Below are 22,479 nucleotides of genomic sequence, written 5' to 3' on the forward strand. Positions count from 1 at the left end.
CGTCCAAGCTACCGTAGTAGCATCGATTTCCAGAGCGTTGCATTGTGGGTAGCCAATAACATCTAATTGCCAATAACATCCAATTGCGGCCACACTAACCTTAATTCGGATTAACAATACCGATTTTGACGCTACTCCTCTCGTCGAGGAGGAGTACAGAAATCGAATTAAAGGGCTCTTTAATTCGAATTAAATGGCTTCGTTGTGTGGACGGGTCAAGCGTTAATTCGAATTAAAGCAGCTAAATCCGAATTAAAGTCGTAGTGTAGACCAGGCCTAATACACCTTCTGTTTTACTGGCAGGCTGAGAGTCACATCTGACTGCAGAGTTGGGGTGCAGGGATCTCTGGTTGCCCCAGGACCTGCCTGGGCAGACTAGCTGCGGAAAGCGCACGGTGTGGAAGGGCATGCTGAATGCTCTGAGGTCAGACCAAGGAAGGTGTAAGCTTCTTGCCCTGGAGACAGTATGCTCAGAGAGAGGAGGCTCCCCCAGAGTCCTGACTGGCTTTGTATGGAGTAGTTCCAAAGCATCCCAGCATCCCTTTCCACACCATGCGCTTCCCGGAAGTCCGCACAGGCACTGACACTCCCTCCTCTGGCCTTTGTCTCTTTTCCAGGCATTAGGAGGCCACCTGATCTCTTTGTTCTCCAACACCTTCAGTTGGCACCTTGCAGGAGAGCGGCCCAGGCCATCAGTTGCCCGGAGACAGGGTTTTGGCCATTCTCTGTTCAGACGGCATCACACTGGCCCTCTAGGGCTCAACAACAATCACACCCCCTTATCCCACCATCTAGATCCTTGAGAAATGCATAGGTGCCACCAGACTCCTTGTTGTTTTTTTAGGGGAAACTGAGGCACTCACACAGTATTCAGAGAAAACATTAAGAACATTCCCACTTCGTAACACCTGTATACGACCAGTTATATACTTTAAAGGGTGTAAAATGATCAAGTATTGTGCTAAACACATGATACTCCAAACTGACCACCAAATTTAAGTTGCACGTTTTTCCCCTCAGGTGAGGGCTCTGGGGTGGGGCTGGGGATGAGGGGTTCACAGTGCAGGAGGGTGCTCAGGGTTGGAGTGCTGGGGGCACAGGCTCTGGGGTGGGGCAGAGCTGGGGATAAGGAACTTGGGGTGCAGACACGCTGCCCCAGGGCTAGGGCCAGAGAGGACTTCCCCCCCCCCACTGGCAGCAGCAAGCTCCGGGGGAGGGACCCCTTCTCTTCTCCCCCCCCCCCCCCCCCAGCACACTCACTCTGCACCACGGTCACTGCACATGCTCCTAGGGCCTCTCTCAGGTCCAGAAAGCCCACTCACCTCCCCTATGGTGGATACCGGGGGGGGGGGGGGGATTGCCATCATGTGTGGCCTCCCCTGCTGCTGCCCCTCACCATAGCCTCACTGGGGATGGGGGATGGGGCTGCCCCTTGCCCAGCGTGGGGCAGGAGTGGGGACTGCAGGGTGGTGGCTGGGGGGGTAGGGTGTCACAAAATTCACCCAAGCCCCAGCTGCTCAGGTCTAGGAAGCCCCCCTCCCCCATCTCCCCTGTGGTGGGTGGGAGGTGCTGGGGGGGGGCAGACTGCCATCACGTGGCTTCCTTCCTCCCCTGCTGCAGCCTGCTGCCCCTCACCGGGGATGGGGCTGCCCCTTGCCCAGCATTGGGCAGGAGTGGAGGCTGTGGGGGGGAGGGAGGGGATCACAGGGTCAAACCTCAGGGAAGCCCCAGCAGCTGTTCAGGTGAGTGAGGTCCACTCCAGATGTTCATCTCCTGACCAAAAGTCCCCTTGGCGTTTCCTCCAGGTGGGTGCCGGGGGACGGGAGAGAGGGCTCCCAAGCACGTGCATTCCTCCTCCCCCCTCATCTCTCCCCCTCCCACTCCTGAGGTGCTCCAACAGTCTGCCGGTGTCACCTGCCGCTGCTCTCTATAGCCTTAGGCAGAGGCAGCGGCAGGCAGCTGGCAGCACAAGCAAGGGAGAGAGGCACGGTGTTGTTTTGTTTTTTTCAGGCAAGGAAGCTCCCGGGGGGCAGGGCCCGCTCCAGGCAGGGCCAGGGGAGAAACCCAGCTCCAAATATTGGTGGAGCACAACCCCCAGCCTTGAATATTCCTGGTGCTCGGGCACCACAAGCCCATATAACCTGCCGCCCCTGCCCAGAGGGAGTGAACCAACTGCAATGTTTGCAAAAATAGAGGTTGGGGGCAGAGGGGCTTTTTTCTCCTCCTCCCGCTCTTCAGGACAGTATATCTCAGCACCTGCTTCCCACGGCTGTGTTCTTAAATCCCCAGTGCTTCCCAATACCTGGACAAAGCAGCTCTTCCCTACTTGAAATGGCGTACTGAGCTGCTAAAGGAGACTTGATTCAATGAAATATGTTACATACTCCATTACCCCAGTGAAAATATAATTGTCATATAGGCTTTTAGTTTTTAAAAGAGTCCATTATAAGTTTGTGTGCATAAAGCCTCATTGCGGTTCCCAAATGTCTTGTATTCTGTTTTGACTCCCTGAATTGTACTGCCTTTCTTCTCATCCACTGTAAATGTAGTGTTGCTCCTTTTAATTGTTTAGTTTTTAAAAAGTTATTATTCCTAGCTCCTCAGCATCTATGTTTGTTAACATTGAGCAGATGGATGTTCATTGTGCTATTTAATTTATATTTTGACAGCAAATAATAATTGAAAATATTAATAGTTGCTAGTAGATTTAGCAATGACATGTCAAATTATCTAGTGTGACACTTCCTATTTTATCATGATTTTGTAATTTGCAATTGTTTGTTCTATTTTTTGTTATGTGTATATATATATATAGGACAAGTTTATTCTTTTGGAACACGTGACTTCAAAACTGACTTCAAAATATCTTCATTTGCACTTGATTCCCCAAGGGGGATTGTCTTTCTCAAGTGATATTTCACCTCTCAATCTAGCAACTTAGTGCTTTTTCACATCACCTGTGTGTAGAACTTGGTTCCCAAAGATTCACTAAGGGCAGTCTATGGTCTCATATGAAATCCTTCTCAAAGGCAAGTTTCTACTGTAATTTTTATTGAGCACAGATCTACAACCCCAATGTAGATTGATACCCACAAGAATTTAAAAATCATGAGTTATACACCTAACATGAAGAATTTAAAAATAAATAAATAATTTTGAGTTCTTTCTATTTCTCTTTGTTCCTGAGCCTTTAGGGGGCACTTGGGCCAGACTCACAGAAGTATTTAGGCTCTTAACTTCACTGGCAGTTAGAAACCTAAATACCTTTTGTGGATCTGGGCCTACTCTCATACTTTTGCCGTTCTTTTTTCCCAAATAAATCCATACCGCAAATGTTTGTACACTCCTATAACAGTCACTGCTATTTCAGACCTCCTCCACTTGCTTTCAATGAAAATTAATTAAACCTCCTTATTTCTGTAAGCAATTTCCCCATCCTGCAAACACTGAAGCACATGCTGTCCCCCTCCTATTACTTCATTTGCTGCACACTTCGATGTAGATTTTTCTATGGAACAGTTTACATTTCTATTGGCACACTTCAGTGTTAGAGCCGTTAGGTATGATACTATGATACTCTGCTATGATATGTTTCAGCAATGTTCTTCATACTGACAAATTTACTGTTTTGTACAGCCAAATCAATAGATATTTTACACAAATTATTCTGTTACTCCTTTGGGGTGGGGGCATAGTGATGCTGACCTCACCTATTTTGCCTTTCAGTAAGACTGAAGTGCCTTGTCTTTACTATATTTTTACAGTGGTACATGTTAGTTACCCTGTGTAACTAACAAATTCTTACCAGCCACACATGAAGTAAGCCTTATCTTTTTCTGGAGGGGTACAGGCTGCTCCCCCATCCCCCAGCAAGAAGCCCCCCGATCCCAGCTGGCAGAAGGTAAGGGGTACAGAGACCTTTCTGTGCTGGGGTTGAGGGTCAGATGTAGTCTTACCAATCCCAAACCATTCAGAAATCATGAGTCAGTCCTCCTGCCCCCCACCAGAAAAAGTGACATTTTAAACACACCAAGTTTGGGGCCTGTTTGTTTCCTGCCCAGCTCCAGCAGCTCCAGCTCCCTGCCCCTCCTGAGCCAGGTCATACTCAGCTTCCCAGGGACACGCCCTGGGACGCTGCAGCTCAGGGTGACACTCCCCTCCCATCCCCACCCCCTATCAATGACCCAGGTTGGGAGATTTCTGACATCTCTGGGCACTGCCGGAGAGCTGGGGAATGAACTATCCACAGACTGTTACTGGCTCAGTCAGGGGAGATGGGACCTTGGGGGCTGCTCTGCCCTTCCTTCAGACAGGAGAGAGAGATCTGATCCCCTTAGTGGGGCCAATACCCTGTACTGTCACCCCAGGTGTGCCATGGCTCAACCCCAATGGATCAGCATCGGCACCTGGAGAGTGGGACAGGAATATTAGCTCCCAAAGCTCATTCATGCCTCCGGGACCCTGTGGGGGGCCCAGTGATTCCTGCTCATTCCCCATCTGGTCCCAGGGGAGCCCCCTCCGCACCTGTGCCACACCCTTTGATCTCTCTGGGTCAGGGGCTGGGGAAGAGGAAGCTGCTGAACAGACACTCAGACCCTGAGCTCTGGATGTGTCAATCTCCAGCTGGGGGTTCTCTGGACACTCATAGCACTGAATGGGAGAACTGGATTCTGGCTGGTTTGTGGGGTCTCCTCTGTCCCCTCATCCCAGCCCCACGCAGCCTGGTGAATCCCCCTAGAGTAAAATTTCTGTATATTGATGGCAACTCCGCCCAGGGGGCCCCACTATAGTAACGCCTAGTTCTCTGACAACAGAGAGCCTGCCGGAGTGCCAGGGACAGCAGGGGTGGAGATGCTCAGGGGTTTTACTTTGTCGGGACCCCAAAGTGAGGAAAATCGCTTTCCTAACTCCCTGTTGAGTTCGGAATCCCTGTCCCCGTGTCCCTTGGGGACACAGACTCAGCAGGGAAGGGAGGGGGCAGGCTGCTTACAAACCCCAGATCAGAACCCTAGAGCACAGAGGGGCTTTGGAAAAAGGAACCATGGGTAGGACCCACCCCTCATCTGGGCCCTGAGGGGGGCATCTGAGCACGACTACAGAGCTCCAATGAATCACAGTAACTATCCCCCAAATGGCCTATTTGCCCCTCACTGACGATATGCACCATAGTCTGGTAGGGCAGCCCCCGGCTCAACAGGCTCTGGAGACTGAACTCCCCTCTCCGCCAAGAGCTCCTGGCACTTCTCCTCCAGGGATGATTGTTATGGTGTGGGAGGGAGCTGGTGGCCCAGCTAGCTGTACAGGCAGACAGGGTCTTTGCTTAGCCTGTAAGGAAATGTTCAGTCCCTTTGGTGGACAAGGTTGTTGTGAGTTTGGGGATGCAGCTGTCCTCAGAGAGAAGCTATGGCAGACAGCAGAGTTTGTTCTGCTGTATTCTCTGCATTCAAAGGCAATGCTTGGCCCAGAGTAGCTAACAGGGAACCAGGCATTGGTGTGCACTGAGATTTCAGGAGGAGGGGGCTGCCTGTGTGCTCTTTGCCTCTGTTCCAGGGCTGGTGTATTCATGTAAATAAAGCAAATCTCACTTGGGATTTACCCAGACTCTGGGCACTGATTTCTCCTCCCCTGGCCAGGCCCAGGCCAGCTCTTGCTCAGCAGAGGGGCCATGCCAGCATGGGTAGGATAACATAATGACAATACACTACTAATGGTGTCTTTAGTAGGGCTGTCAATTAATCACAGTTAACTCACGCGATTAACTCAAAAAATTTAATCGCGATTTAAAAAATTAATCACGATTAATCGCAGTTTTAATCACATTGTTAAACAATAGACTACCAATTGAAATGTATTAAATATTTTGGATGTTTTTCTACATTTTTATATATATTGTATTCTGTGTATATTATTTTTTATTACAAATATTTGTACTGTAAAAATGATAAAAGAAATATTTTTCAATTCACCTCATACAAGTACTGTACTGCAATCTGTTTATCATGAAAGTGCAACTTACAAATGTAGATTTTTTTTATTACATAACTGCACACAAAAACAAAATGTAAAAACTTCAGAGCCTACAAGTCCACTCAGTCCTACTTCTTGTTCAGCCAATCACTAAGACAAACAAGTTTGTTTACATTTATGGGAGATTGTGCTGCCCGCTTCTTATTTACAATGTCACCTGAAAATGAGAACAGGTGTTCACATGGCACAATGGCATTGCTAGGTATTTACGTTCCAGGTTTGCTAAACATTTGTATGCCCCTTTGTGCTTTGGCCACCATTCCAGAGGACATGCTTCCATGCCGATGATGCTCGTTAAAAAAATAATGCATTAATTAAATTTGTGACTGAACTCCTTGGGGGAGAATTGTATGTCTCCTGCTCTGTTTTACCTGCATTCTGCCATATATTTCGTGTTATGGCAATCTCGGATGATGACCCAGCACGTGTTGTTCGTTTTAAGAACATTTTCACTGCAGATCTGACAAAACGCAAAGAAGGTATCATTGTGAGATTTCTAAAATTAGCGACAGCACTTGACCCAAGGTTTAAGAATCTGAAGTGCCTTCCAAAATCTGAGAGGGACGAAGTGTGGAGCATGCTTTCAGATGTCTTAAAAGAGCAACAGTCCAATGTGGAAACTACAGAACCTGAACCACCAAAAAAGAAAATCAATCTTCTTGGTGGCATCTGACTCAGATGATGAAAATGAACATGGGTCATTCCGCACTGCTTTGGATTGTTATCGAGCAGAACCCATCAACAGCATGGAAGCATGTCCTCTGGAATGGTGGTTGAAGCATGAAGGGACATATGAATCTTTAGCGCATCTGGCTCTTAAGTATCTTGCAACACCAGCTACAAAAGTGCCATGCAAATGCCTGTTCTCACTTTCAGGTGACATTGTAAACAAGAAGCAGGCAGCATTATCTCCTGTAAATGTAAACAAACTTGTTTGTCTGAGCGATTGGCTGAGCAAGAAGTAGATCTGAGTGAACTTGTAGGCTCTAAAGTTTTACACGGTTTTATTTTTGAGTGCAGGTTTTTTTGTACATAACTCTAAGGCCTTGGCTACACTTGGCAATTCACAGCGCTGCCGCGGCAGCGCTGTGAAGCGCGAGTGTAGTCGCGCCGCCAGTGCTGCGAGAGCTCTCTCGCAGCGCTGTAAGTACTCCACCTCTCCGAGGGGAGTAGCTTGCAGCGCTGCGAGCGAGTGTGCAGTGCTGCAGACGCTGATTACACTGGCGCTTTACAGCGCTGCACTCGCTGCGCTCGTGGGGGGGGGTGCGTTTTCACACCCCTGAGCGCAGCAAGTTGCAGCGCTGTACAGCGCCAGTGTAGCCAAGGCCTACATTTGTAAGTTCAGTTTTCACGATAAAGAAATTGCACTACATTATTTGTATGAGGTGAATTGAAAAATATTATTATTATTTCTTTTGTTTTTTTTACAGTGCAAATATTTGTAATAAAAAATAAAGTGAGCACTGTACATTTTGTATTCTGTGTTGTAATTGAAATCAATGTATTTGAAAATGTAGAAAACATCCAAAAATATTTAATTATTGTTTAACAGAGCGATTAATCGCGATTCATTTTTTTAATCTCTTGAACAGCTCTAGTCTTTAGTTATTATCTGAACAGTGCCCGTGAGTGTGTGAGTTTCCCTGGTGCCTCCCCACGCAGTAAAGTGACACAGGTCCTGTCCCTGGAAGCAGAGACGTTAATTGCACACCTGCCCCCATGGAGGGGTGACAAAGCAGGGGTGGGCAGTGGCGGCAGCAGCGAGGCCGGTGCCTGGCATGAAGCAGACCCCCCTGTGAGATCCCTGGGGCGACAGGGGGGTCTGTGACGCTCAGCCCAGGGTGATGCAGTAAAAGAGCTGGGAACCTCCCTCCCCGTTTATTTCTCCGTCTGGTCCTCTCAGTTTCTCTCCGCTTTCCCTGTATATCCCCTTCCCCCTCTGGCCGGGAGAGCCAGTCACTTCCCGCGAGCTGGACTGGCTCCTGCTGCGACGCGCGGAGACGGGGCGGGTTCCAGCAGGAGCAAGCCCGCGGCTCAGCAGCTCTGCAGCCCGGGCTGGTGTTGAAGGACACAGGAAGTGGCTGGAGCAGCAGAGCAGGCTGGAGCGGAGGGTGCTGCTGGGAGGAAGGAGGCAGCAATCGAGGAGAACAAAGAGCTGAGCTGGCTGCTGCTTGCGTTGGGGTCAGAGAGCCGGGCTAAGCAGCTGCTACTTCTCCTGTGCTGGGGGAGACCTCCATTGCAACTTCCGAGGGGGGCTTTCTCCAGCGGAAACCAGCCCCCTGAGGCAGCCCAGGGCTCTGCCCACCCCAGCCCTGAGCCGAAGACTGCGGGTGAGTGACCTCGGGGACAGGGGTAATATTGACTCTACACAAACAGCCCCTCTTGGGAGCAATTGCAGGAGCGGATCCAGCCATGGGCGAGGGAAAACCCCAAGAATGGGGCTGTCCCAGTCAGAGGGAGGGGGGCAGGGGATAGAGGAGAGAGAGCCTGACAGGGTCAGGGGGAGAAATAAGTGGGGAGGGAGTGGCCCAGATCTCTCACCTGCCCTGACACGTGTATTGCAGATTCACAGTCCTGTGGGCAAGGTGAGGAGCAGCCAGTCCCTGCCTCTCCTGGTTCCCCTGGGGCTATGGCAGGGGACTCCCCCAAAGTGCCTCCTTTGGTTCTGTTCTTTTCTAGCAGTAGGTTCAGAGATGGTGTCACACTGGGAGGGTTTAAACATGTCTCGGTGGTGGGTTCAGTCCTGGTGGAGGGGCTGTGGCTGTGCTGGGTTAAAGTTTGTTCCCAGCATGGCAGAATCTGGAACATCTGTCTGCAGGGAAAAAGCTGGGGGGTACTTGTGATGCGGAATTAAGCAAAGTCTGTTCGGAAATCTCCCAAGCTGCCCTTCTCGCCCTGACAGGCTGCAGAGGAGCGTCCCTGTTTCACGCCGGCTTGGCTCAGCCTCCCATGGGACAGGGAAGGGGAATGGCTGCAGTGGAGCCAGTTCAGGTAGGGATTGTTGAGGAGTTCCGGGAGAAGGGCAGTAAATACACAGGAGGTGGGAGCGTCTGGGCAGTTTGCTCTGGAGGTGGGAGGGGGCAGAAAACATAGAAGATGGAGATGGGGGGAGGACAGAGTGTGACAGACCTGCTGGAACTAGTTTAACCTGGGCCTAGATTCCAGGAACAGACCCATGGGCGTTGGGATAGAAAATCCATGATTTGAAGAACAGGAAACAACCCTCCTGGACAGGGCTGGGAAAACTTACCAAGCTCCCAGTGCTGGAGCGAGAACCTGCCAGCCAGAGTCTGCGATGAGATACGAAGGGGGTACCCACCACTGCGGCTTAGGGGAGATTACTTGTCCCCTCACATGCTGCTGCTGGCAATAGGGAGGGTGTTGGGATTCCTACCCTGGGACTGAACCTTGACCCTGCCAGGGGCTCCATCGGCTGTGTCAGCCTCTGGCTAATAGGTGTGTGATGAATGTGAAGACCCTGCCCCCTCTGTCTGCTGGGAAGGATGAGGGGCTCTGTCTTTCCCTCCTCACTCTGATGCCTCCTGGCTTCTCTGAGCAGGGTGGGGGTGGGACTGTGGGGACTGTGCCTCCCAGAGCTTCCATTTTCCTGGCCCTGCTCCCCCATGACTAGGGGGCTATCTCTGGGGCAGCAGGTACTGAGTGGGGGGCTCTTGCTCTTTCAGGGGCCGGTGACCTTCGAGGAGGTGGCTGTGTATTTCACCAAGGAGGAGTGGGCTCTGCTGGACCCTGCTCAGAGAGCCCTCTGCAGAGACGTCATGCAAGAAAACTATGAGAATGTGACCTCGCTGGGTAAGGATTCCTGTCCCCTCGGCTATTAGAAGGGGAAATGAAGAGTTACGGTTCATGTCACTCCCACAATGCAACCTCAGCTCTGCCCTGTTTCAGCAATGGCCTGACATGCCAGTGACACACATGCTAACGCTCTGCCCTCCCCGCTACAGAACACTTTGGGAACAGAGCACACAACAGGATAGCACAAAGTCTAACATCTTCTCTTTGGTAAGGGAAAACTTGGGTTCATTTCCATTGTAGCAGACAGAAGCTACCTACCCCGGCTACAGTTAAATACTGAGCCTACTGCACACAAAGCATCTCAGACTAGCAAAACATTACCACCCCTTTTCCCTCCCCATGGGGATTCCTTCTGAGTCATTGCCTTCACTTTCCCCTCACTGAGCCCTGGAGACCATTAGCATGTATGTCACCAGACTGCTGACAATCCCCATGGTGAGAACACAACTTTGTGCACCTTTGAAGGTTGGGTCAATAACACTCGGCACTGAAATGAGGACTTGGTCCCTCAAGGTTCATTTGCACCTCTCTTCATAGCACAGTTACATCTCTGCCAATCTGCTCCAATTAATCCCTGCACTATTCAATTACAGCTAGCGCAGTGCACATAGCTGAGGTGCATACAGATCAATGCTGGCATTGCAGTCTGTGGAACACAACACCAGTCTTTTCTCATATCTGTTATAGACTGAGATTTTATGGTCAAAAGGGACAAAGGTCATCTAGTCCGACCTGTAGCATAATACAGGCCATAGAATTACATCCACTTACCAGTTTATTGAGCTGAATACCTTGTGTTGACTAAATCATCCTCTAGAAAGGCATCATATCGTGATTTCAAGAGATGGAGAATTCTTCACATCCCCTGGTAGTTTGTAAACCTTTGCACCTTTACTGAGCTATTCTTAATGGCTATTGCCAGCTCCAGGGCTAGGGGGTGAAGGCAGAGTTAAGGATGCATTGCAAGGGTGGTGTGTACTTTAACTCTGTTTCCTGGTTTTCAAAGGTTTAGCCACCATCAGGGCATGAGGCAGCACTGGGCAATGTTAAACGCTGCATAAAGGAAATTTATGGACATTTAAAGTCTTTGATGTTTTTTTTAAAATGGACTTTGTTGCCACTATAACTGTGTCTACACCAGAGCTCTTGCTGCCAGAGCTATGTGGGATAGGGATGTGATTTTTCACACCCCTCACTGACATAGCTATGCTGGTGAAGCTTTTAAGGGCAGGCCAGGTCAAAGCCTGCCTGTGGATTGTAGAACACTTGAAAATATTGCTCTCAATTGAGAAATGTTGGTATCAGAGCAAAACTTCCACAAGGAACTCCTGCCAACACACACTGTCTAGAAGCTGTCAGACGTAGGACTCAAACATAAGGATGTAGCTCAGCATCAATGGCCACAGCATGTCCCTTGAGCCAGTTCTGTGAGAGCAGATTGCTGGAAACTCTCTGGCTCTGAACAGAGTCTTGGTCTTCCTGCCTGTGCATTTCAGTCTCTTTGACTTGTCTGTTTGGCTCATGGTGATCTGAAATTCCAAACGCTACAACTATTAATGCTAACTCGGGAAGTCTTTACAGAGAAGCACCATCTCTGCTATAATTAAATTTCAGCATTGCTTTCTGTTTAAAGGCTGACCATTCTGACTGCCCTAAAATCCACATGCTTATTTGGATTGGCTTGAAATATGCTGCTGTTCATGGGGGTGCTCAGCAGGGGTAGTGGCCCAAGGATGGGGTTATTTGACAAAGGGGTCTTGAGACAGAGACTCCTCCAAAGCAGCTTTTTCCAAAATCAGCTTGCTCTTATAACATTTTCTTGCACATACCTAGGACTCAGACTAACCTGAGGGGGCCCTTCAATACTGCATTCTCTAATAAACACTGGCTTGTTGTGAAGAGTCTCTCTTGCATTGCTGCAGATACCTACTGTTTGCATCACCCCTTAAAGAGAGGGGACTCTCTTGGACTCACTGGAGAGCCCTGGTGAGAAAAGGGGGTGCTGCCACCAGGCCCACACTCAGAGAAGTGGAGCTGTGGGGTTTACTCTCCAAGAACTAAGCTTAGGGTCTAGCACATTAAAGGGAGCAGTCCCAAAAGAGACCGTAGAAAGGCTGTGGTGTCTCACGCTCTGTAAATCCATGGCATCCCTCTCTCTGAATCCCTCCATTGGTTCCCCCATCTCTGTCCCCTCAAACATAAGCTGCTTATCTTCAGTGGTAAGTCCTTTCGCAGCTTGGCTGCATCTGACGTATAATTTCTGATTCAGCACTGAGATGCCAGCTCCCACCTGTGACCCACCAGGGATGCCAGCCTCCATCACCCACTTGTTAAATGTTCAAACTATCTGCTTCGTGCTTTCGCTCATGCTGGGAGGAGCTCTCCATACACCTCCAGAAAGCTACCTCACAATTCTCCTTCAGGGTCCAGCTGGTGGCAGGCTGGAGAGAGGAAGGCTTGGGGTAAAGAGCTCTTGTGAGTTGGGGCTGGGACCAGGGGGGATGCCCTGGATCAGCTGCTGTAGGGAGTTCGGTGCCATGGAGGGCTAGGAGCAGTGGGAGGGAGTTGGATCAGGAGCTCAAGAAGCTGGGAAGGTTGAGGGTGTGAGTAAAGGGAGGGTGGATGCCAGGTGCTCCAGGAAAGGGGGGTGCTAGCAGTGGGAGGGAGGGGCACTTTTTGGCAGGAGCAAGGAACATTTAGAACGGATATTGGGATGGGAAGTGGTTGGGGAGCAGGAGACTTGGGGGAACGGGTACCGAAGAGGGCTGTGGGCAATAGGAAGGGAGGAGAGAACACAAGAAGCGGGTGCTCCTGTCCCCAGGTGTCCGGGACTACAGATCTTGAATGCTGGTCCACTGGGCTCTTAGCAGCTAGTAAGTTCCACCTGCCACCCAGGGACCTGCTAGCAGTTGTCAGACTAGAAGCTGAACCCTGACAGAGGACTCCAGCTGATTGGTGGAACGTTGGGGGTCCTGATTGGTCCCCATCTTCTACTTAACCCAAGCACAGACACAAGAAATTGTCCCTGCAGCTGGGTTTCCCCTGCTGAGGGCTGCTTCCCCTGTGATACCTGCTCCAACTGTCTGACTCTGATCACTTGGTAACTGACCCTGCTGCCTCCTGGCACTTGACTCCTGGTTTTGCCCTCTGGCCAGTCTCAGCATCTGACCTCCTGATATCTGACCCGGTCTGATGCCCGATTCCTGGTCTGACCATTAGGTCATAGAATCATAGAGTATCAGGGTTGGAAGGGACCTCAGGAGGTCATCTAGTCCAACCGCCTGCTCAAAGCAGGACCAATCCCCAACTAAATCATCCCAGCCAGGGCTTTGTCAAGCCTGACCTTAAAAATCTCTAAGGAAGGAGATTCCACTACCTCCCTAGGTAACCCATTCCAGTGCTTCACCACCCTCCTAGTGAAAAAGTTTTTCCTAATATCCAACCTAAACCTCCTCCACTGCAACTTGAGACCATTACTCCTTATTCTGTCATCTGCCACCACTGAGAACAGCTGAGCTCCATCCTCTTTGGAACCCCCTTTCAGGTAGTTGAAGGCTGCTATCAAATCCCCCCTCACTCTGCTCTTCTGCAGACTAAATTAGCCCAGTTCCCTCAGCTGCTCCTCATAAGTCATGTGCTCCAACCCTCTAATCATTTTTGTTGCCCTCTGCTGGACTCTCTCCAATTTTTCCACATCCTTTCTGTAGTGGGGGGCCCAAAACTGGACACAATACTCCAGATGTGGCCTCACCAATGCCGAATATAGGGGAATAATCACTTCCCTCAATCTGCTGGCAATGCTCCTACTAATGCAGCCCAAAATGCTGTTAGCCTTCTTGGCAGCAAGGGCACACTGTTAACTCATATCCAGCTTCTCATCCACTGTAACCCCTAGGTCCTTTTCAGACTGCCTGCATCCCGGTTGTGACACTGGGGGTGGGTGGGGGGAGAGCTTAGAGCAGTGAGAGGAAGGGGAGTGAGTGTCCTAGTGAGTGACAGGTCTAGCTGCACCTCTCTCTCCTTCCTGGTCTCTCTGAGTGCTCCCCTTCAGCTGTCAGGCCTTCCGCCTTTCCTTCTGGAGTGGAATTCTGCTGTTCGCTTGCTCCTAGATCGGGCCCTAGGCTGCAATACCCTGTGTATCAGCCATGTTTACCCAGCAGGCTAGGCTGAGTGGTGACACATTCTGCAGTCTAGGGTCAGTGGTGCACAGTGACAAAACAGCCACCTTAAACACTGCTGTGGTTTGATTTTGCAGGAGGAAAAAAAGTATAAGAGAAAAGGATTTTAAAATAACAAATAGGCTTCATGCATGCCTGCCGTCCTAAAGGCTTACCATCCCCTGATGGCCACCTAGGCAGGTCTAACTTCTGCTGATTCCCTAGCGAGGTCCCTGTTTCTGCCTCTTTCACTTTATCACCTAACCAGCTGTCCCCTTTTTGGGAGCGAGTCCCTTTTTAAACTGCTCCAGTCCTTTTGATCTTCTTGGCTCCAGGCCTTGGCCCTGCTCAGCTAACCCGATTCTATAAGTTTGCTGGAGCCAGGAGGTAGAATATTCCAAGCTAATATTTCAGGCATTGTCTCTTATCAACCCTTAAGCAATTAATAAGGGGTATCTCACCTTGAGCCACTCTTCTTCCTTTCCTGCTTGTTTTCCTTGCAGTGTCCCTATTAAACTAAACCAGCATAGTAATACAGTCAATATCCCAATAGCCAGGCCAGGGTTCAGTATTCATCAGTACTACAGAGCAGCTCCAGCTCTGTCACAGGGGGTGTGCAGAAATAGGGCTGAGGCTGTGTCTACACTGCAGTGTAAGCTCCAGTTCAGACTCAGGCTCGAGCCCAACCCCCATTCCTTCTACACACAGTTCTATCTGACCCAGGCCAATAAGCTCACAGGACCTGGGCCCTTGGACCTGGCCAGGGCAGTGATTCTGAGCCCAAGTTCCAGAAACGCCATCATTTTGCAGTGTGGAAGCAATTCAAGTCCAGGTCCCCCGACTCATATCCTGAGCATCCAGCAATGCTATCCCACAATCCCATGGGCTAGTGTTCCTTGGCCTTTCTGTCTCAAGACTAGCCAATCAACTCCCAGGAAATGGAAGCACGCCCCTGGTTCAAGTACAACTGCACATCCTATAACCCTGCCATTTTACTCTGACCACTGAACTGCAAACAGCTCTGGCCAGCGACAACAGCTTTTGCGGTGGCCACCAACAAGACGAGCACTTTGCCCAGCGTGCTGCTGCATGGCCACAGGACTACTGTCAGATTCTGGTGAATCTCTGGGGCGAAGTGAGCAAGACATTGGACTTCAGTAAAAGCATCAAAAACAACAATGTGCACCAAGAAATAGCAAACAACCTGGCAGCACTGGGGATTACATGGACCAGTGACCAGTGCAGGGAGCAGAGTAAGAGGCTCAAGAGCAACTACCAGAAAGCCAGAGAACTGCATCTCTGGGAACTCCCCATCCTCCTGTCTCATTTACAATGACTTTGACCAGGTGCTGGGTGCTTTCTGAGCACTGAGACCCCAGAAGTTCACAATAGTCTGGTCAGCTGGGATGACAACCTTCTGATGCTCAATTTCATAGAGCTCCTGAGGGGAGCCAGCAGCCACCAGATCAGGCTAGCAAAGTGTCTCTGGTGCTCCGACCAGTCCCTGAGCAGCTAGCTGCAGCATGTCCTGGGTCCATACTCAGAGGAGCTGTTTGATGACCCCTTGGAGGAGTAATCTGCTGTGGAACTCACAGCAGAAACAGAAGAGGCCAAAGTAGTCCTGGAGCTTGGTAAGTTTCTGGCTCTATGTCAGTGGTTATTAATGTATGAATGGGAGGGATTTCTGGACTATGACCAAATGCAATTTTTATTACAAGTTGCAGGTGTAACGAAGCTGCCTCTGGCGGGACACAACTGAGAGTTTCAATTCAGGACAAATTGCTTAGAGCAGGACAGTCACAGCCCAAGGGCTGGGGTTCCTTTACTATTAAGGCACACCAAACCAGCCAAACAGAGAGGATTTTGGTTTTACCCCACTGGCTAACAAGAAGTGATACAAGCAGTTCCCTCAGATACTCCAGTTCCCTTGTATCACCACCAGCACCACTCCTTATGGGGCCGAATGGTTATGAAAACCAATACCCCAGTAAAAGAAAAAAAAGGTTATTCCAATCCTAAAGGACCAAGCCCTAGACCCAGGTCAATATACAAGTCAGATCTTACCCACAAATCATGCTGTTGCCAATCCTTTAGAATCTAAAATCTACAGGTTTATTCATAAAAAGAAAGAAATATAGATGAGAGCTAAAATTGGTTAAATGGAATCAATTGCATACAGTAATGGCAAAGTTTTTGGTTCAGGCTTGTAGCAGTGATGGAATAAGCTGCAGGTTCAAATCAAATCTCTGGAGTACATCCATAGCTTGGATGGGTCATTCAGTCCTTTGTTCAGAGCTTCAGTTTGTAGAAAAGTTCCTCCAGAGGTAAGAAGCAGGATTGAAGACAAAATGGAGATGATGCAGCTGCCTTTTATAGTCCTTTTGCCAAGTGGTTTGTGCTTCCCTTGTTCCAAACACAAGCTACCCAGCACATGGCATGGAAAAACGTTAGTTCTCTCCGTAGGCATGCCCTGCATGCCTTGCTGAGTCATAAGGTGAATCTGCCTTCTCTCAATGGGTCAGTTGTATAGCTGATGGTCCTTAATGGGCCATCAAGCAGGCTATGCAGTGCTGATGCCAAATTGTCTGGGTTGTCACCCAGATGCATAGCACAAGTTTGAAATACAGACAGTATAGAGCCAATACTTATACCTTTAAATACAAAAAGATACCACAATCATAACCAGCAAATCATAACCTTCTCATAGACACCTTATTTGACCTCCTTTGTACAAGATTTGGTACCACTATAGGACCTTGGTTGTAACAATGATCTATATGGTCACAGTTTATGTCAATAACGTCACAGCAGGTATCAGCATATATCTACTTATGGCCGAACGCATGCCAGTGCCTTGGCATCTCTCACCCCCCCCCCCAACACCATGTGGAATTCAGAATAAGACTGGGAAGAGCAAACAACAGAGTAACAAGCATTTAACATTAATTTTTTACTATATACTCGCACATTCTTACAAAGATGCGCTGAAGGGTTAAAAGTAAGATCCTTATATTGCCTTCCCTTTTAGTATGCCACACTGTACAGATTGGCCATGCCATAGCATAACAAGCCATCTGTAAACTGTACTGGGCAAGGGGGAAATGTAGTGTATTCACTTTCCAAAATATGGCAGGGAGTTTGTAGAGAGTCCAGGGAAAGGGGTGGGGGGTAGATGTACTCAGAGCAGGGTGTATCATAAGCCATAGGAAGGCAGTAATCCATGCGGACACTAACCTAACCCAGCCTCCTGTTGATTCCCTCATGAATTTTGACCCAATCCCAGGTGCTGATGGTTGCAAACTTTTCCCATAGGAGGAACTCCAGATAAGTAGTCACATTTCGGGGAAGGGTGTATTTCCCGGGCCTTCCTCTATAGAACACCAGCCAACTCCACTCATAGATGTGTTGCTAAGTCACCATAAGCTTGAAAACCTCTGTGACAGACACGGCTGGCTTGTCACCGGTACCTTGGAATAGAATGTCCTTTTGCCATTCACGAACCTCCAGGATTTTGGTGTCCTCCAGAATGTGGAATGCCTGAAAGGACTAAGAAAGATTAGGAGGTAAACCACAGCAATTCCCACCCACCCCCCAACTTCCTTGTGACATACTGGGGTACAATCCAGACCAGTTGGGGTTTGTGTTACCCCTGCCCTGTAACCCAGGGTGCCTTGCAATGCCTTGCTGCTGTAGCCTCCAACCTGGACTGCTCACAAACAGCCACCAGCATGCTGGTCACGCATGTGTTTGTGGAACTGCAGCCTGCCAGTCATACCCCAGCTCTCACCAGCCACGGTTGTACTGCAGGGTGACCCCATCACACTCCCAGTCCCAGATTTCCCCCCAGAAATGTATGTCCTGTATAGCCCAGCCTGAACCTGGGAAGTCCAATTATATTATATTAAGTCCATTAGTCCTTTAAAGCAGGGCTGGCCAACCTGAGCCTGAGAAGGAGCCAGAATTTACCAATGTACATTGCCAAAGAGCCACAGTAATACATCAGCAGCCCCTCATCAGCTCCCAGTGCCTCCCACCCACTGGCAGTACCGCTGATCAGTGCCTCCCCCTCCCTCCCCGCACCCACCCAATCAGCTGTTTCATGGCATGCAGGCGGCTCTGGTGGGGAGGAGGAGGAGTGAGGGCACGGTGACTCAGGGGAGGGGGCAGGAAGGGGTGGAGTGGGAGCAGGGCCTCCTGCAGAGCCAGGGGTTGAGCAGTGAGCACCCCGCGGCACATTGGAAAGTTGGCGCCTGTAGCTCCAGCCCTGGAGTCGGTGCCTATACAAGGAGCCGCATATTAACTTCTGAACAGCAGCATGTGGCTCTGGAGCCACAGGTTGGCCACCCCTGCTTTAAAGGAATAAATACATAAAAGTTTATTACCTTAAATAGAGTTATCCAGACACTGTAACTTAAACACACTGGATTAGATAAAACAGTAACACAAGTTTATTAGCTACAAAGAGAGCTTTTAAGCGAGTACAAATAATGAGGCTAAAAAGTCGGAAATGGTTACAAGAAAAATAAAGATAGGCACTAGAAAGTGTTTTAACTTATCAAACTATATTAGATTGGAGCAAAGTTTCTCACCACATGCTTCCAGCAGTGTTACTGACCAAACTCTTCAGGTCAGGATCCCTCCCCCAGATTCCAACAGCTGTTTTCTGTGTCTTCTCAGGTGCAGAGAACTGGAAGGTCTGAGAATATACTGAATCTGAGTTTTACAAAGTATCATTTTTTCAGCCTTGACATTCCACGGGTGCTTTTTTCTGGAGATGCACTGAACCTTTTCTGAGACAATAATGAACTGTTTGATGTCTCTTCTCATGCCTGTCCACCTTTGTAGCTGAACCCCAGTCCAGTAGAAGCCTGGGATAGAATCATAGACTCAGAAGATTAGGGTTGGAAGAGAACTCAGGAGGTCATCTAGTCCAATCCCCTGCTCAAAGCAGGACCAATCCCAACTAAATCATCCCAGCCAGGGCTTTGTCAAGCCAGGCCTTAAAAATTTTCTAAGGATGGAGATTCCACCACCTCCCTAGGTAACCCATTCCAGAGCTTCATCACCCTCCTAGCGAAATAGTTTTTCCTAATATCCAACCTAAACCTCCCCCACTGCAACTTGAGACCATTGCTCCTTGTTCTGTCATCTGCCACCACTGAGAACAGCCGAGCTCCATCCTCTTTGGAACCCCCTTTCAGGTAGTTGAAGGCTGCTATCAAATCCCCCCCACTCTGCTCTTCTGCAGACTAAATTAGCCCAGTTCCCTCAGCTGCTCCTCATAAGTCATGTGCTCCAACCCTCTAATAATTTTTGTTGCCCTCCGCTGGACTCTCTCCAATTTTTCCACATCCTTTCTGTAGTGGGGGGCCCAAAACTGGACACAATACTCCAGATGTGGCCTCACCAATGCCGAATATAGGGGAATAATCACTTCCCTCAATCTGCTGGCAATGCTCCTACTAATGCAGCCCAATATGCCGTTAGCCTTCTTGGCAACAAGGGCTCCATGTCAAAGTGTCATGGCGCAGTCACAGAGAAAGCATGTCTGTGATGAGCTTATGATGGACATCCTGGACAGGGCCAACAAGGAGGAACAATACCGAAGGGGAAAGGATTCGTGGCACATGGAAAGGCAAAAAGCAGGCTGCTGAGCATGAGAAGAAGTGCAGCATGCAAGGAGAGACTTGCAGTGCAATCTCTGGAGTGGAAACGTTCCCTGAAGGAGGAAGATAGAAAGCAGCAGAAAGACGTGTTAGAGAGGCTGCTTGAGGTCATGGCTGGTAGAGTTCAGGCTCCTGCTCCCACCCGCACCATGTCCTGAATCCCCTCCATGGTACCACGTCCTGCAGACCAGGAACTCATTGGACAGCACCAGGGCTGGGTGGCCCGGCCCATGGTCACCCTCATGCATATGACCTGATGCTGGAGGGTCAGGGCTAGTTACTCACAAAGCTCCAGCAATGTAGCTTTCTTCATGCAAAAGTGCTGAACCCACTGCTGGTCCTTGCGGGTCTGCATGATGATGTGATCCCACCAATCTGTGCATGTGGCCCTGCTCCAGAAGCACCTGTCTGCATAGCGAGCACCAGTGGCTATCACCGAGAGTGGTGCGCAGTGTCAGCCAGTTCCAGGCTGCCATATCTGTGTCATCATCATCCTGTGACGGGTGCCTTCAGTAGATCAGAAAATGCCAGTGAAATGTTCACCAGTGTCTCATGCATATTCTGCCTATTTCCTGACACAGGAGTGAAAGCACAAGCAGGACAAGTTCTTCCCCTGGCACAAATGGGCACTTTCTTGGTGATGTGTCAGGTTGGCACTGAAATTTCTAAGAAATCAGAGAATCTCACTCCCCTCCTCCCCATCTGCATCAGCCACAATCTCTCTTCCTTTCAGGGTTCTTGAGTCGTTTAGTCAGTCCTTCCCAAGGTCACGTGGTCTTATGCTTTTATTCACAGTCTCCTTTTCCAGAGGAATGAGCATCCTGAGCTTAGCATCTAATTCCCCAGCCTTCTCCACATGAGACTTTTCATATACCCTGAGCTGCTGCATTTGGTGGCGTCCCCCACTCCATCCTGTTCCATACTACGCTGAACCCTGCCAGCCCATTCTTACTGGTCCCAGTTTCCCTATGACCTTTCATTGTCTTTGGGCCTCTCTCTGTTAGCAAGAAGCAGTTTCAGGGTGACTAGAGTCTTCGCCTTCTGGGACATGGAGTTATCGTCTCTGTGTTTTAGGAGCCCTCTTGTCCATGAGTATCTGGCTGTGTGTGTTCCCAGCAGAGATGGGGCTAGCTAAATCTCTCATAAACAGAGCCACCTGCACCTTTGAGAATTGGTGGAACTCACCCTGACATCTTATTGCTTTAAAATGGGCTGGTGTTTGTGACGGGTTGGATCACAGAAACCCCCTTGGGAGCTGCCACCCAATGTGCAAAGACTACCCCTGCTTCTGTTTTCCCTGCCAGCTCAGGATTCCAGCACCCTGTCTTGCTGAGCCAGACACTCCAGTCTGCTCTAACAAAGACTCAGGGTCTGAATCACTTGTCCCAAAGCTGCAAGTTTACCTGAAAACCAGCTCACAGGAGTGTGCTTGTCTTTAGCACTCAGATGCCCAACTCCCAATGGGGTCTAAACCCAGATCAATCCGTTTTACCCTGCATAAAGCTTATGCGAGGCAAACTCATAAATTGTTCGCCCTCTATAACACTGATAGAGAGATATGCACAGCTGTTTGCTCCCCCAGGTATTAATACATACTCTGAGTAAATTACTAAATAAAAAGTGATTTTATTAAATACAGACAGTAGGATTTAAGTGGTTCAAAATAGTAACAGACAGAACAAAGTAAGTCACAAGCAAAATAAAATAAAATGCGCAAATCTATGCCTAATCAAACTAAATACAGATAATCTCACCCTCAGAGATGCTTCAGTAAGTTTTTCTCAGACTGGACACGTTCCAGGCCTGGGCACAATTCTTTCCCCTGGTACAGCTTTTGTTCCAGCTTAGGTGTTATCTAGGGGATTCTCCATGATGGCTCCTCTCTCCTTCTCAGTTCTCTTCCACCCCTTTATATATCTTTTGCATAAGGCGGGAACCCTTTGTTCCTCTGGGTTCCCACCCCCTCCCCTCACTGGAAAAGCACCAGGTTAAAGATGGATTCCAGTTCAGGTGACATGATCACATGTCACTGCAAGACTTCATTACTCACTTGCCAGCACACACATATACAGGGAGACTCACAGGTAAACAGCCATCTGCAGACAATGGGAGTCATCAAGATTCCAAACCATCATTAATGGCCCACACTTTACATAATTACAATAGGCCCTCAGAGTTACATTTTATATTTCTAGTTTTAGATACAAGAGTGGTACATTTCTACAAATAGGATGATCACACTCAGTAGATTATGAGCTTTGTAATGATACCTTACAAGAGACCTTTTGCACAAAGCATATCCCATTTGCATTATAGTCACTTATTATCAAATTTTTTATAAAACTATCCCAGTTACATTATATTCACTTATTATCATGTTTTTATAAAACCATGTAGACTGCACAACGTCACAGTGTTAAAATAACAGAACTTTTTTTCCCCATGACTTAAGCTGATCTTCCTGGTTTTCTTCCCCCCAAGCAGGGTTTCCAGTTTCCAAACTCGATGTGATCTCCCAGCTGGAAGAAAGGGATGAGCCATGGGTCTCAGATCTCCATGGCTCTGAAGAAAGAGAGATCCCGAAAGGTGCCTGCACAGGTGAGGAATCATGAAATCAACTCAAAAAGTGTCAGCGCCTTAAAGAAACAGTTGGGATTCCGTACAAAGACCTTGTGAGCTCTCCGAGTTCAGAATTGTCCCCATCAGGGGCTGCATCCTCAGGGCAGATATCACTCATGGCTTCCTAGGTGTCCTGACTGACTCCTGGCAGAAGCTCCCTCCCTAACCTCCCTTCCCCTGTTTGGATGAGATGCAAA

At 49.0% G+C, this 22,479-nt stretch overlaps 1 protein-coding gene across 1 annotated transcript in view; it reads left to right on the top strand.

Annotated features, from left to right (window-relative positions):
• LOC135881555 (zinc finger protein 773-like) overlaps positions 1–22,479 on the top strand; it is a 97,822-nt gene that overhangs the window by 73,995 nt on the left and 1,348 nt on the right. The window contains exon 5 of the mRNA XM_065408218.1: positions 22,148–22,265. Within this exon, the coding sequence (XP_065264290.1) occupies positions 22,148–22,265 (118 nt within the window). The remainder of the gene's footprint in view (positions 1–22,147; positions 22,266–22,479) is intronic.

This window comes from Emys orbicularis, chromosome 7 (genome assembly GCF_028017835.1).
Source record: "Emys orbicularis isolate rEmyOrb1 chromosome 7, rEmyOrb1.hap1, whole genome shotgun sequence".
NCBI classification, from domain to species: domain Eukaryota; kingdom Metazoa; phylum Chordata; order Testudines; family Emydidae; genus Emys; species Emys orbicularis.